At 46.3% G+C, this 16,021-nt stretch overlaps 3 protein-coding genes across 8 annotated transcripts in view; all 3 read right to left on the minus strand.

Annotated features, from left to right (window-relative positions):
* The window catches only part of aqr (aquarius intron-binding spliceosomal factor), a 55,637-nt gene extending 54,416 nt beyond the window's left edge, over positions 1-1,221 (minus strand). For 3 of the 6 annotated variants that reach the window (XM_056426175.1, XM_056426172.1, XM_056426174.1), the window contains exons 1-2: positions 1,162-1,221; positions 618-716 (exon numbers count right to left, since the gene is read on the minus strand). In XM_056426175.1, the coding sequence (XP_056282150.1) occupies positions 618-716; positions 1,162-1,206 (144 nt within the window). In that variant the 5' untranslated portion in view covers positions 1,207-1,221. Of the gene's footprint in view, positions 1-617; positions 757-1,161 lie in introns of all 6 variants that reach the window. The other 3 variants (XM_056426176.1, XM_056426178.1, XM_056426177.1) reach the window with 3 other exon arrangements.
* On the minus strand, positions 1,217-8,098 carry LOC130201294 (zinc finger protein Xfin-like). The gene is made up of 2 exons (XM_056426179.1): positions 5,252-8,098; positions 1,217-5,181 (listed from the first exon to the last, which is right to left on the minus strand). The coding sequence occupies exon 2, from the start codon at positions 5,124-5,126 to the stop codon at positions 1,845-1,847; it is 3,282 nt and encodes a 1,093-aa protein (XP_056282154.1). The 5' UTR covers positions 5,127-5,181; positions 5,252-8,098; the 3' UTR covers positions 1,217-1,844.
* A 95-nt stretch (positions 8,099-8,193) lies between these two features.
* The window catches only part of dph6 (diphthamine biosynthesis 6), a 70,653-nt gene continuing 62,825 nt past the window's right edge, over positions 8,194-16,021 (minus strand). The window contains exons 14-15 of the mRNA XM_056426180.1: positions 14,343-14,730; positions 8,194-9,837 (exon numbers count right to left, since the gene is read on the minus strand). Of these exons, the coding sequence (XP_056282155.1) occupies positions 9,719-9,837; positions 14,343-14,730 (507 nt within the window). The 3' untranslated portion in view covers positions 8,194-9,718. The remainder of the gene's footprint in view (positions 9,838-14,342; positions 14,731-16,021) is intronic.

Below are 16,021 nucleotides of genomic sequence, written 5' to 3' on the forward strand. Positions count from 1 at the left end.
CTCTGTGGAGTGTTACCTGTGTGACATACTCTGAGGAGTGTTACCTGTGTGACATAATCTGTGGAGTGTTACCTGTGTGACATACTCTGTGGAGTGTTACCTGTGTGACATAATCTGTGGAGTGGTTACCTGTGTGACATAATCTGAGTGGTTACCTGTGTGACATAATCTGTGGAGTGTTACCTGTGTGACATACTCTGAGGAGTGTTACCTGTGTGACATAATCTGTGGAGTGTTACCTGTGTGACATACTCTGTGGAGTGTTACCTGTGTGACATACTCTGTGGAGTGTTACCTGTGTGACATACTCTGTGGAGTGTTACCTGTGTGACATAATCTGTGGAGTGTTACCTGTGTGACATACTCTGTGGAGTGTTACCTGTGTGACATAATCTGAGTGGTTACCTGTGTGACATAATCTGAGTGGTTACCTGTGTGACATAATCTGAGTGGTTACCTGTGTGACATAATCTGAGTGGTTACCTGTGTGACATAATCTGTGGAGTGTTACCTGTGTGACATACTCTGTGGAGTGTTACCTGTGTGACATAATCTGAGTGGTTACCTGTGTGACATAATCTGAGTGGTTACCTGTGTGACATAATCTGAGTGGTTACCTGTGTGACGTACTCTGCGTTGATCTGGGACACAGAAGGCGCCGAAGCCGTTTTCGCGGGAGTTTGCTTCTCCATGGCGGCCCCTCGAGCTGCTGTAGGCTGGAGACACAGCACATTGTATGAAGGTAACCGGAAGTTACTGACGGACACTTAGCTTTACGGACTGAACTAACGCCGTACAATAAGAGGCCGCTACAGTGTAGCTACCGTTAGCTAAATTAGGTTTTAAACATCAGGTTTAGTCAAGTGTGTAATTCTTAACATTAGAACGCTAAAAATGAAGTATTCCCGAAGCTTTAATAAACATCGTACCAATGCTAAATGTTTATATTAGGTATTAGTTATATAGCAGACGTAATAAAATACATACTCTGGGTAACATTAACCAAAGCTATTTAGGCGCTAAACTAAGCTAATTCGAATACGGAGGCTGACTCGTGGACACCAGTTGTGGTCATATTCAGGATCGTCCCGTAGCGAACGCAAATATATGATAATAACACAATCAGCTCGCAAACCGTCGTTTATTCCAGCATGAACGTACCTGCCGTCGGCTGGTTTCACATGGACACAGCAGAACGCGCTGCATGCGACTGACTTCCTGAATGAGTCCGTCCTCAAAAAACGTCCCCAAGCACAAAACACTAGTACTTAGTTCCTACTCTGTACGTCTTTGTACATCTAAAAAATAAACCAAATCAGATCCGAGGCCGTCATAAAATATTATAATAATACATTTAACAAAGCCGAAACGAATTCAACAAGATTCACACATTTTTAAAATATAAAACACGTTTAATGAATGAAATACAAACATGTATACACCTGTATCTGACACGTTACATACACTACAGGTCTGAAGTTATAGAACACATCAATTTCTCCAGTTTTTATTGAAATGTACAGTTTAATTTCTCAATGTGCTCTGAAATTAAAGTATAGAACAAATAACAAATTGGAGATAAAATAAATAAATCATGGAATTCTTTTGTTTAACAATAGGACATTTCCAACAAAGTAGCCACCGTATGCATTCTTTTCACAATGGAAATCAAATATTGTTTAGAAAGTTCTTCCCAACACTGAAGAAGTTCCCACATGTGTTGCACTTGAAAAAAGGGTGTGTTTTAAAACTTTTGACCGGTAGTGTACATACAGGGAACTCAATCATGATCATAATACAACTTTACACACAAAACAAATATTACACGGAAATGTAGATTAACATCAATGAGTCAGTCGATGCGTTCTGACGTGTCCCGACTGTGTGAATGTTTTGCCACAAATGTCACATCGAAACGGCCTCAGACCTGTGTGGATGAGATCATGCCTTTTAAGTTTAGAGGGAGAAACAAAATGCTTGAAGCAGATGTCGCAACGATTCCTCCGAGCCGACTCTGTCATTTTCGGTTGAGCGTCAATTGAACAAATGTGTCGCTCGAGATCGTTCTGGCTCTGAAGAACGGCAGAGCACATGTTACACTCAAACACAATCAGTGGTTCACACCAGTTATTACCTCGCCGCATTTGATTGTCAGCCAAAGGAGTGGCCGGCTCGACCCCGAGCAGCTCGTCGCTCGTTGAAACGGCCGCGACGACTTCAGGCCGACGTGGTACTTCCACTTTATGTGCAACGCTCTCATACTGTGAGAAAAGTGGCGCGGCCATGTTTTGATTTTGAACAAGCTTGTCCATTTCAAAGGAAAGTTCAGAGGGAAAGGTATAACTAGAAAGGTCTGCAGCCTGATCATAGTCGCATGGAGCCTGATAATCATCTCGGAGCTCTTTCCCCAATTCATTATCCTCCTCTTGGAAGCCTACTTCGGAAACGGCCAACCAGTCAGGCTGTATCTCCTCAGAGAGATAAGATGAACCTCCATCAGGACACGAGGGACCAACACGTGCATATTGTGACTCTACCTGCTCTCCTGTTGCCTCCGCACGACCACTCGGGTCATCGAGGCATTTCTCCTGGACGCGGTCGGTACTTCTCCTTTCTCCTTGGACATCGGAGACCCCGTCAACCCGCCTGCATCTGTGCTCGTGAACTTTGAGATGGCCGAGCTGCGTGAAGCTTTTGCTGCACGCAGAACATTTGTACGGCCTCCTCCCAGCGTGAGTGGCCAAGTGCCTCGAGAGCTTGTACGGAAACGCAAAGTTCTGAAAGCATATTCGACACGTGTAAAGTTTCCTTTTTTTACAAGTTAGGTGACTTTTAAACTTTGTCTGTGACTGAAGGAGATTGTTCCCTTTGGTGATGGGCGACGCGGGCCCGGTGCACAGCACCGCACTCACGACGTTCCCCTCTGCACCACCGGAGCTGGACGCTGCGCCGCCTCCGCTCACGGATATATTCCGCTGCGGGATCCCAACACTGATCCCGGGCTGCCACTGGCTCTCTGCTCTCGGGGTTCTCACGTTCTCCTGTCGACGGCCTTCCTCGGACGGGTTCTTCTCACAGTGAGTCCTTTCGTGGCTTTTCAGATGTGTAGCTTGCCTAAATGTGTTCCCACATAAAACACACAGAAACGGTTTCAAGCCCGTGTGGATCATCTCGTGCCTTTGTAATTTGGAGGCGCTCGGAAAACACTTTAAACAGCGGGAGCACTCGTGTTGCACGGCGCTCGGATTTTGCATCGAATTCGCGATCGGAGTCCTTTTCACGGTCGCCGTGGAAACCGGTGGCGCAACCTCCTTTTGCTTTGAGATGTGTGGCGACAACTTTTCCGACTCCCTATTGTAACTGGGAATAATTACGGCGCAGGGGGTCTGATCCAGATGCTTCAAAGAGACGACATCACTGCCAGCGTGCGTTCCAGAATCCTCACGGAGCGCCACGTCCCGGACTGGCACTTCTGCTGCGGTCCTTCTGGTGAACTCTCTGCAAGAAGGCGGCCGATTGATATACAGCGATCGCTGTCTGCGATATTTAGACCACAGGTGTGTGCGACAATGGACCCTCAAGTGCGTCTTCTGACGAAATCTCTTCCCACACATCTCGCAGCCAAAGGGCCTTTGTCCCGTGTGAGTCATCGTGTGCCTTTGGAGTTTCGATGCAGACGGAAAACATTTTAAACATGCACGGCACTCGTGTGTCCTCGGCTGCTTGCCGGTGGCTTCAAAGGTTTCCCTCGGCCGTTCTGCCGATGCGACTCCCTCCCAATCGCGAGGAAGACGGTCATCGTAGTCGCTGCAGTTCACGCTGCATGTTTCTGGCTTGACGATGAGGTTCGGGGCAGTGGGATCCGCAAGACTGGGTTCAGGTAGACGTCTGATTTCCTCAATATCAGAAACGTTGAAGTTATTGCTGTTTTGCAGAGTGGTAGGAGTTCCACATTCATTTAGGTTCTGATGCATTTCATGACGATGTACTGGAGGACCTTCCGACTTCGAGGCCCCGTTGTTCATCACGCTCTGGAACGGCTGCATGGGTTTCTGCGTGACGCATCGCTGCTCCCGTTCGTCTGACTTCATCTGACGCAGACACCGGCTGCTTGCCGTGAATGATCCTTCGGGCTTCACGACGGCTTCCGACTTGATTTGGGTCTCGACCAGGTCCTGCACGGCATTCAAACTGATTTTACACTGTAGCTCCAGTTCTACAGAGGAGTTCCCCCGCCGCTGCTGACCGGAGGCCGGTCTGCTCTTGCCAAACCGAAGCGTTTCCCTTTCCGTTCGGGCGGAGAGCGAACATGTGTTTGCTGAACTCAAATGGGACTTCAGGTGCACCTTCTGTCTGAAGGCTTTCCGGCAAATCCCACACGAGTAGGGCTTCTGCCCCGTGTGGATAAGAGTATGCCGTTGTAACTTTGATGGCGAGGAGAAGGTTTTGAGACATATAGGACACCGGTGACTGAAAGTCATGTTGCATCCGCTGGAGCTCGATTCTTGTGACGGTCGGAGCCCTTTCGAGAAGCTCTGGCCCGACGCGCCGCTCCTCTCGCACCGGCTTGGTTTGTTACGAGTTGGCGATTGATTCCAAAGGCGAGGAGATGAAGTCGACGACTTCAAGCTGAACTTGCAGGTGTATCCACGGTGGGCGTCGACCGTAGACGCGTCTTCATTTGCAGAATCAACTCGCTCCCGAGTTATTGGATGCGGAACATTTGAGCCGCTGCTCCGAGCCGCCGAGGCGTCGCTCTCACGGGGCACATTCATTGGTGGATGCTCAGTTCTGTGAGCCACAGTGTCCCTTTTCCACTCCAGCTGGTAAGATGACAACGTCGAAGGCATTGCGTTGCAGTTATAACTGCCACGCGCGTTAATCCCCAAAAAGGGTTCCTGGTGATCTGCTTGCTGGTTGTGAGGAACGATGCCATCCTGCCGACAGTCTGGCGGAAGCCTCGGGTGGTGGACTTTCTGCAGGTGTGTTTTTAAATGACCCGACTGGGTGAAAGATGTCCCACAGAGCGTGCAGATGAAGGGCTTCTGGCCAGTGTGGATGACGTAATGTCTCTGAAGTTTATATGGTGATGGGAAAGACTTTGGACAAGCAGGGCAGGAATGCATTTTCAAATCACGACATCCGTGATTTCCCCCTCAAGTGGTCCTCCTCTCATTGAACCTGGAGAAAACACAAGGCGTTAAAACCGAGACGCGCTCAATGCAACGAGCACGTGACACACGGCACTAACCTCGCTGCGTTCACACGATGCGTCATCTTTTAAGACTTTGACAAAGGCGATAACCACGTCGCCTCGGTAATCAGCGCGTGCAGCAGGTCGCGCCGCCGACGCACGAGCGACACCACTTCCGGTCACAGGTACTCCCTAAACACCTGCGAGCTGTCTGAAGTCCGAGGGAAACGCGTGCCCCCATTAGATGTTGTCAGTGTCTGTAGCTTGTTAGCATTCTTGCTAACTCTACGTGAGTGACGTCACCGGATGTTAGCCTGGCAACAAACCTGTACGTCCCTGAAAATGTACGGCAGGAAACAAAGGGTTCCGTTTCTCTGCAGAGCAACGGGCCGCACGCCCAGCAGGGCAATACATGTTATTTTCGGCATAATAATATTTTATATTGAGAATACAGAGGCTCTGCTAAATCTTACTGTCATATTATCATAATGCTAATGCTACCGATAGGACGACAAACCCTTTCAATAGCTCTGAACAGAAAACAGCTCAGCGAAGCCTTTTCTTCCATTTGTAAGTCAAAACAAAGTCAACTAAATAAGCTGCCGAGTGCTCTGTTTAATCCCAAATGTTATTTTATTTTTAATAACATGTCCTCAAGTCCCACGGTAGATAGGCTAGGCTGCTGTACATCACACCTCGCTCCACAAGCCGGAACACACGTTGACATGTTGTTGTTGACTTAGAGCACCTCTGTGGACAACTGGCCGAATTTAAACTTATTTTTAATGAATGAGGAAAATATGTAAAAAGTCCCTTTTTATTTTACTGTAATTGTGTTTGTATTGTATGTATTCATTTTTTATTCATTCAGTCAATCAACCACAATACAGAATTATTATATATAATATACAAAACAGAAAGACTGAAAAGGTATAGGTAGAAGCAAAAACATGCGTATATATTCCTATCCTACATTATTAACAAACAAATCAGAAAATTAATATGAAAATAAAAAAATAATAATATATAACATCCACATACATCTTCCATATAAATACATTTCAATCACACTTATAACTCTCAATAATTGTTTTATAAATCATTCCTTTGAAAAGCAAAAAGGAGTTCACCATGCTTACATCCATTTTAACGTTATTCCATAATTGGACCCCTACAATAGAAATACATCTTCTTTTAATCCTTGTTTGCCTTCTGTACACTAAACTTACAAACATCTCTCAAATCATATTTACACTCATGTATTGAAAACAAATCAACACATACTGGATGAAACATCCAGCATGCAGAGTATAGGCCAGGGTGTGAAGAGGACACTCATTATTCATTCATCTTATGCATTGTCCTTATTCAGATGGCTCAACAAGTCTTGCCTTGCTGCACCGGTGTTGTAAGCATCACATGCGAGGGCCTTTTTGACTTCTTAATTAAACCAGCTGTTCCCTCTGATATGCTCATGTTGGTTCCCACATGTATTTATAAATGGATTTACAATTCGCTGTTCTGAGCCGAGGAATTTCCTCGTCTGTACCAAGTGTTTTGGCAAGTTTGAAAACGATAATAATGTTACATTTAGGAGGGAGTCCTTACCAAGAGATGGCGTTGTGATTAGATTTTTTGTTGTTTCCAGATTAATGGATTTGGTCGAGTGTTTGGTCTGCAAACCTAGTTTAGTCTAGCAAGACCCAGAGCAACCACAGGCTCTCACATCCTGGTGGATTTAAACTCCTCTGGTTTTCGCCAATATTTTTAATTGGACATTTCATATTCCTATATCTAGTAGAAGTAAAAGTGTATAGTTAATTGACAAAAATGGATCATTGTCATTGTTGATCATCAATTATTGAAAAAAGAAAATTTGCATGGCAAAATATAAAATCAAATTAAAGATACCTAACAGCCTTTAATATAAAGCTGAAATGTTGACCATCAGGGATGAAATAAAGATGAAAATACCTCCTTTAATTCAAAATAACATACAAATAGTTCATAGTTAACACAGACCATTGAGCACTGAGCCAAATATATAAGTGATATATTATAGAAACGAGATAAATATAAAATATGTTAAAGCTTCGTGGCTTCATTTATAAAAGTGTGGCACTCAATCGTGGAAATACTGCACAAATGCAATTGATAACTATTTAGCATTTCTGTTGACCACAAGAGGGCGGCAGACACCACTCAATAAACAGCATGTGATGGCTTGCCAGTTAGAACAAGTTTCATTTCGTCAGTGCTGTGACCATGAAGACATGCTTTCACAACATGTCAGGGGAAGAAAACAATATGACTGTAACAAAAAGGATTCAAATATGCAAACAAACAAAACCACAATCACTGAGGCCAACAGACCACAATGTTAAGAGGCGTCTTGTGCAATGCGGCCACTTTTGAGCGGCGCTCCCCTCCTGTGGCCCGCCGCTGTGGGGAAACAGAGTCACACGCACCAGCCCGCTTCGCCTGGAGGAAGAAACACACAAGTCCATGTGCAAGGCCACAATGACAAGAGCCGCAGGCTGGGACACTGCACAAAGGACAATGTGAGCCACAACAACCAGTGTGTTTGCAGAGCGGTTGCAGGTCAGCTTGGCAGAACAGGTACATTTGACAAAACACATGAGAAAACTAAATGTCACCCTGTCTTCATTCATTTTGTGAGGGAACACAGCGGTACAAACACAAAGCAGTGTGTGTACTGCAGGCCATCACATGGGCTGAGGGGTGTGATGATATTTGTGAAAACAGGCCGGCTGAAAGACAGAATGTGATGTTGATAGTGGGATCGACAAGTGGTTGTCGTGCTCAGTTTTCGCAGCAGAGCTTCTCCGTGTTTACAGAAGGGTCGAGTCGTGTTTCGCTGCTTTAGAAGCCCTTGTAATTTAACCCTTGCTCCACTATGGGGAATCAAAACACATGCATTCATACCGTAATACAGACATGTCTTGCAAATGTGGAAATTTAAGAACAAATAACTGGGCTGGTGTGTGCCGTTTCTTTATTTTCATTGATAAATTTGAACCCCAAAACATTTCTCAATCTTTCCCGCATGTTTACCAAGACTGCAGAACGCGCGTGTTTGCTCAGCGGTCTCGTTTGTCGACACGCTGCTCGGCATTCAACATGTTACACACATTTAGACGTTTAAAGAAGAAACATTGACAAAGAAAACCTTTTTAGGAAGATGTCTGCAGCTCTATTTTGTCATTGCAAGATGTGTGGCTGTTAAAACAGCTCTATTTATTGAAAACACTGAAGTATCATCAAATATTTGTGGATTGACTGTCTAGTGTTTACTTGACTTGGGGGTGTACAAGTATATAATGAAAGTACTTTATTAAAATATACCTTCATCTCGGTGTGCATTGGACAGCTGCATCATTCAACAACTGTGAATGTCCCCTGGTGAGGCCCTTTAAAACCAAACCGGTGCACATTAACACACACACTGTATATTTATGGCGCATCGGCTTGCTCTTTCTCATAAATAATTGCTTGTTTGTGTTTTTCAACTCTCAATAAACATCTTCAGGCCCTATTGGCTGCCTCTATTGTTCAATTTTTGATAACAATCAAAACCACATTGCGGTGGGTCGGGATCAATAGTTCACTCCACTCTGCCGCCGTCACAAGCACAATGAAGAGAAGAGAGTGAAGAAGCGTTCCAACTCGATCATCAATACGGTTCATGATCTTTGAGAAAACAAATGTTCCAGGAGCAATGCTTAATGGTGTTATTTTCTTCCCACATCGTCACAATGTCCATCGACAGCCACGCACACACACCACACACACACCTGCCCTGCAGCGGTGTGTGTGGTGGTGTCCCCCTCCTATTAACCAGCTTGCCTTAGAATCAATAGAAAACATAAAGAGGCTTAATCTTTTCAGGTGCTTGGTGCTGATTGCCTATTACACAATAATAACACACCTTGGATCCCATAGAGCATGAGAGCGATCAACACAGTCACCTCATGCGCACACATTACACACTGCCACAAACCGTCGCTCAGTCAATCTATAGGTTTACAAGTGAACAGATGGTGTTAGCGGTGGCACTCGGCCTTTATGAGGGGTGTTAGCCGACGTGGGGAGAGGAACAGTGGGATATCAGGGGTACAGCTTATCGCCTCGTGGAACGAGACACTGCCGACGGTCTCCAGTCCTCTGGTATGCAGCTTGAGCTCGGAGAGGTTCCGTAAGACTCTTCTCCCAGAATAACAGCTGCTGCAGTATTTAACTCCAGAGGAGTGAATTACACATTCTGGGATATGAAGTGGAATAAATACACCCTCAAAGCAGAACATTATCAAAACCACGCGCAGACAGAGAAAAGCTTTGCATTCTCGACAATTAGCAGTGACAACATTAAGGAGCAGTGATGCAGTTTGTACTTTCCACATGCCCTGATGTGGTGGTGTAAGTCATGTGGTGTTCTGTTGTCAGATGCACTCCTGCAGAAAAGCCCAAATGAATTCCAGTGCCGTGGACGACTCGGCTGTGTTTCTATCCACTGAGCCAGCAGGACAGGTGGAGGACCTGGGAGTCAGGCAAGTCCAGGACCGGAACCAGAGCCACAGACGGACTGGATGCTCCGAGAGAGCTTCTCAAACTTTCTTCCAGTCCTGGCAGATAAAGAAGGGGAGGAAGACGAGGGGGTGAGGGGAGGAAGACGAGGGGGTGAGGGCAAAAAAAAGAGGGAGGCGTTAGTTTCATGAGAAGTTTGCTTGGAGTTGGACGTCAGGTTCTCATATAGCGGCCCCACTGGGGCGTTCCCATGACAGAGGCTGCACTTAACCCTTCGACTAGAGATCACGGGCCTATTTACAAATTATTGGCATTCTTAAATCCTTGGCAGATTGTAGCGCCCCCCCCCCCCCTCCCCAATCCGACTCCCTGCAATGCAGACATATGGTCAGCAAGGACTGAACTCTAAGCTACCCCTCCCAAACTCACACACAGGACTACAGATGAAAAATAGCCTCTTGGCTAACTCTGGCACATTTACTGAAATGTTTTTATCAATGTGCACGGTCCCTTATTAAATAAACCATTATACAAAATTTAAAAAAACAGAGCCAGACACAACCAAACACGTATACACAGAAGAACGAGAGGGGTGTGTGTGTGTGTGGGGGGGGGCAAACCTGACATGCCCTTTTGGACAATAGCGCAATGCATACTCTGCTCCTGTTGTGTTGGCATGTTGAGAAGCTCTGTTGGGACCTCCTCTCCATTTTACTGGAGCCAAGAGATGTCGTGTGTGTGTGTGTGTGTGTGTGGCCGGACTGCAGTGGACATGAGAGGATTCCTCGAGGCTCCGATGACGGCCCGTCTCTGGAGCAGCAGCCTCCCTCCTCTGCTCGGGGAACAAAGTGGTCACAAGTGTCCCGTCTCCGGCGGAGCGTCCCCTGCTCGCCATGCGGTGTGGAGCTTGGGTGTGGTCACTGGGATTTGGCACGGTCATAATAAGGGAAGTGTGCTTCACTTTAGGACCATCGCTCGTGCAAATCAATCTTCTTTCACCACATCGGTCAAATGTGATGCGTGTCGACATGTGTTGCTGACCACTAAACCGGAGTCTCAGAGGACCAACACAAACCAATACTCTTTACATAACACGACTGACATTTATGTGCAGAGCGAGGAATCGGGACGTGAGCGGTTTGGCACTATTTGACGAGCCTCTCGTTCATTTGAGGCACACGCAGCATGCCACACGTCCTTAGAAAGAGCCCACACACCCTAATGAGCTCATATGCACGACAGCTTAACATGACCCCCGCTGAACATGGGTCTTTTTTGGAGGGCATTAAAAGCCTAACGGAGTGTTATCAGAGCATGTGGTGCTCCCTGGGAAGCGGGGTCCTCTGGAGATGAGAGCGATCACAAACAGGACGGTTTGATGAAGAGAAGAAACACACCCTTCATCACACCTTGCGCACTAAGCCCGTTTCATGTCCGGATGTTTTAATCTTTGTACTACGGATGGGAAGTACTGGCGCTCTCTCTTTGAGGGTGTCTTTTGGTGTCTATACAAAGACGTGCCTGCTCGTGCATGAATGGGGTGCACGAGGGGGGGGGAAGGTGACTCCAGGGATAAGTGAGTAAAGACACAGACCGCTTTTCTATGAATGCTTCTGTAAAATCACACACAATTCAATGAACACTTGCCGTCATACAGCCAATCCCTATCCCCCACAACCCCCTTCCTCTGGGCTACATGGGGCGCCTCATTGAGAGGCCCAGTGGACAGAGGCTGCAAGACTCAAAAAGCCATCACATTAGCAATGGGATGGAACTAAACCATCTCCCCAAGAGGACCGGCCATTATTCTGCTTCACGGCGAACACACGGGGGTTTGAATAGGCTGCTGTTAAATCTGGGTTTTTAAATAACAAACCATTACCAAAACCAACACCACCACTTTATGCTAAACATTAAAAGCCATTTTTGTTCAAACTGATTAATATATAAATATTGTCAGGCTAAGTGAATAGAAGGAGGGGTGTGTGTGAAGGCAGCGGTAAAAGGCAGAAAGAGGAGGTTTCTGAGTGGAATGCTTGATGCCTGCTGGGCTTATGGGGCTTTTAAGCAGTGGCCAAGGCCCAGAGCCAGAGCCTTCTTGTTGTGCTACACTGACTTCCAAACTGGTCAAATTAACCGGTAAACGAGGAGGTAATTAGCAAGTGTTGGCTCATGAAAATTGTTCATTTAGTCCAAGGAGAATGAACGAAGAGGATGAGGGGCTGTGATGAGGGGTGTGTGGAGTAGAGCCATGGAGGAACGGATAATGTCCCCCCCCCCACAAGCAGCTAAAATAAATAATTATATATATATATATATATATATAATATATATTACATTATATATAATTAATTATATATATATACTATATATAATATATCTATAATTAATTATATATAATATATTATATAATATATAATTAATTATATATTATATATATGACAACTCTGTAGTTCCTCTCAGCCCAACAGAGGTTGAGAGCATCTCTTAGCTCATTGGATGTTTTCTCCGGCCCACAACTGCTTTGGTTCGCTCTCACCGCTCTCAGCTGTTGAAGAAGTGAACATTGTGGAGCTGGTGGAGATCCAAACCGAGCTAAAAGGAGAGTATTGAACTGACGATCGACACAAACACAGCATCCAGTAAATGCCGACGTTGCTCTGTATCTGCTGGAGGTCTCAAAGTTCACCATTTTAAAACGGTGAAAACATGTTAACATTGTCTTCTCCGGGTTTTTTCAGCTCCCCCTATAAGTTATGGAGCTTTAACTATGGAGGGTTATTATTTAGAAGCAATGGCATCAAAACATTTGATCTCGGTACCCGTGGTGTCAAATAATGGATTCCTTGAATCACAAGAGGTTGTTGAGGCTCTCGTGATGAGTTTGCGTCGAGTCGTGGACATCTATCTTCCAGAGAACCTGTCGATCGTAAGTAACTAGTTGAGACAAGATGTTTAAAGGTTTCATTTGGAGCATATGTCATGTCTATCAGCTGCGAATCCTAACGCAAGTAACCCAGGGGGGGGGGGCAGTCACATTCTGCTCCAGTGTGGTCTGTCTGCTCGCTGACAGCGGCGGTTCTGAGGCCGTGACTGCTAGCGCCAGAGGTGTTACTTTTCCTCCTTTGACTTTTTGGATTCATCACCCGATGAGCATCGGCTGTGACCCGTGAAGACGCCCGTGGGGGAGCTCCCGGGGCTCGGCTGTGCGTGCAGGCTGAGGTAACAGATTCCAGCTCCACGATGAGTCAGGAAATGGTTTTAGGGGAGCAGTTTGTGCAGCCAATAATCAAAGAAACATACATCTCAAGGGTGAAGATTGAGGTTGATTTGGCTCCAGTGAACCAATGACCCAGTAACAAACGTAATGGGTTGTTTTCTTTCTAAAGAGAAGCTTCAAAATTATTTTGAGTTCAACTGTGCAAAACAATTGTTTCACGATTTATGATGCAATATCCACATCTATTTTATCAATGCTAAGACGCCATATCTACATGTATTTGATAGATTTTGCATATACAATGTATATTTTAAATATTTGCTTATTGCTCGTTGCTCTTCGCCTGTTGCGGATAGTGAGAACAAATTTATAATACGCATCGTAAATCATGAAACAATGTTAATAACAATGATATAATTTGTTAACAAAACAAATAGCACTGTTCGTCTGTCACGCATATTAACACGTACTCAAATTGGATCAACCTTTTCTTCATTAATCACCGGGTACCATAATTCACATCCTCAAGAAGATGAGTTATGTCAAAGCTAAACATGACAGAAAGATGGCTCGATGGCTGCTTTGGCACGGATTCCAAAATGTTAATTGACTGCTTCAGCGATGACTTGACAACTCAGCCCGCGTGATCGATGTGCTCCTCGCCCTTTTCCCTCCGAGAAATATCTCGTTGGATAAAACAAATAGCGTTCCGCGTTTGCCTCGACGAGAACCGAGAACCCTGGGAGCCGGAGCCGCATAAAAGTGTAACGATGACAAAAGACGGTGCCGGCTGCTCGGGTTACTGTACGCAGTGCAGACACAACAAATGGATTACAATAATTAAACAGGAAGAAGAGGAGGAGGAGGAGGAGCTCCTCTGGAGACGCTGCTCCCTCGCATATCTCGTGGAGTTTACTTAACCGGTGTCAGCTCAAACTTTCTTTGGAAGCGAGTGCAGCGAGAGGTGGGCTGTTTGTTTCCATGGATAGAGTGATGGGAGCTCGACTTGTTGAGGATAAATCATCTTCATGAGTCTAAGTATTAGATCAATTCCCCCCAATTTATTAGGGCTCCAAAGTGACCTTACAGTCATGACCCATGTACAATCTCTGAGCAACCCACTGTCTAAATACCCCAAATGTACCAATGAGTGTGCCATCCAGTATTGAGTGTCATTTTATATAATTTATTTTATTTTTATCATTATTTGTTTTTTTATTTTGTTATCGTCTGGTAGCATGTTTCATTTGTTTACTGTATTTGTAACTTGTTCCTCCTTTTAGGGGAAAAAATAAACACATTTTGGGAGAAAAAAAATAAAAGCAAAAAGTATGAGATCAATTCAAAGTGCACGCGTCTCGAGAGGGAAATGAAATGAAATACCTCGAGCAACCTGCCGTGCCACAGCGTGGCGGCACTTGTAGAACACCCTGGCACACAGCGGCACCAGCCGGGCGTCCATCTTGTCCACGGCTCGCTTGAACGTGGCGGCGACGGCGTCCGCGACGTCCTCTCCAGCCGTGACCTCCGGGTCATCGCCGGGCACAGCCAGGGAGAGCGAGAGCGCGGCGCGGCGCGCGGCGGCCGACGTCACGGCGTGGCACTCCACGGAGCCGCACGCCAGCTCGGTGGTCGTGCGGCAGGAAGTCCTCCTGGCGGGGTCGTCCTGAACCGCGGTGACGTGGAGCTCGACGGCCGCCCCCCTGGGTAAGGCCGGCACCACGACGACCGACAGCGGCGCGGGGCGGGCCTCAGGCTCCCGCCGGATGTCCTGCGATGCATACAGATGGGATTTAAATGAATCACACGCGTGGCCCTCCTGCTGGGACCACAAACACTCCTCCGTCAACATGAAGCATTGTTGAAAGGCGCATCGTACAACCGCGACCACACAGGATCGTCATGTGACGGACTGACAGGCTATCAATTAACGGGAGATTGTGAGGTAATGATAGTGTGTACAAACTATTCAGAAAGAAGCCGCGCTGCACACACACACATTCACTTTGAGCTGCATTCGCTAACATGACAGGTCCTATCGAAGATGACTTCTCACCTCTCTGAGAGGATCACTCACAACATGTTATGGCAGTTTCACCACACGCATTTAGTGGAAAATGGCCTCAATTTTATCTATAGAGCCAAAAATCTCTCTTCTCTTTTTTTCTCCTCGGGCCTGAGAGCCATTAGCAGCAACACAATGTCTTGGAGCCGCTACAATGCGGCCCTCTAATAATACTTGGCTGTGGCTTCATCTGCTAATTGGAGAGAAATGAGTGTTTTATATAACCGCCATTTCAGTCGGAGTCGATAGGGCAAAAACACTTAACCCGCTTTTCAATTTGCTGGATCAATTTTCATCCACTTACGCCCCACTTCGTAAGTGCAGAATAATAACAGGTTACTTACATTTTATTTTGATATTCACTCACAAAAAAAGAGAAATCATTGACGAGAGCAGACGACGGCCTCTTTGTCCCTGCAGCAGACGAACCCGCCGTGACCCAATCAGCCATATTCACCGAGGCAGCACTTACCTCCAGATTAAACTTTAGCTGACGCTTAATTGTGTATCAACAGCTAACCTCTTGCCGTGGAGAGGGGGAAAAACATGAACAAAAAGCAAGTGTCCTGAATGAGTGTGTGTGTAGAGCAGGGGTTGAGATGTCTTCACCCCGCTGGTTTAGAAACCAGCCGAGCTGGCGGTGATCAACAATAACAATCACAAGAGCGGAGAACAATAGCCGTGTCAGCGGGAGCTCTTAGCACGTCAGACAGAGTGACAGCACAGATACGTGTCCTCTGCTTTGATAAATGTTGTATTAGCACTTCTGGCAGCGGCGAGGTCTTCTCCTAGAGGGAGCTGCTCCTGCACTTGTCAATAGTGATTGAACATGGACTAGAAAGTGGGAACTGGGGAGAGAAGTGACAGGGCGGGGGGGGGGGGGGGGGGCTGAAAGGCCACCCTGCAGGCTTCGGGTGCAGAGGTGCTCCGCCAACCGACCGTCCTCCAGGAGATCAGGGGGCTCTGCAGCTCCCGCCTCTGGCAGGACTTCACCGTC

This window comes from Pseudoliparis swirei, chromosome 11 (assembly GCF_029220125.1).
Source record: "Pseudoliparis swirei isolate HS2019 ecotype Mariana Trench chromosome 11, NWPU_hadal_v1, whole genome shotgun sequence".
In the NCBI taxonomy this organism is placed as follows: domain Eukaryota; kingdom Metazoa; phylum Chordata; class Actinopteri; order Perciformes; family Liparidae; genus Pseudoliparis; species Pseudoliparis swirei.

Coding starts and splice junctions, on each gene's coding strand:
- LOC130201294 (XM_056426179.1), bottom strand. CDS start 5,126: ATGCATTCCTGCCCTGCTTGTCCAAAGTCTTTCCCATCACCATATAAA.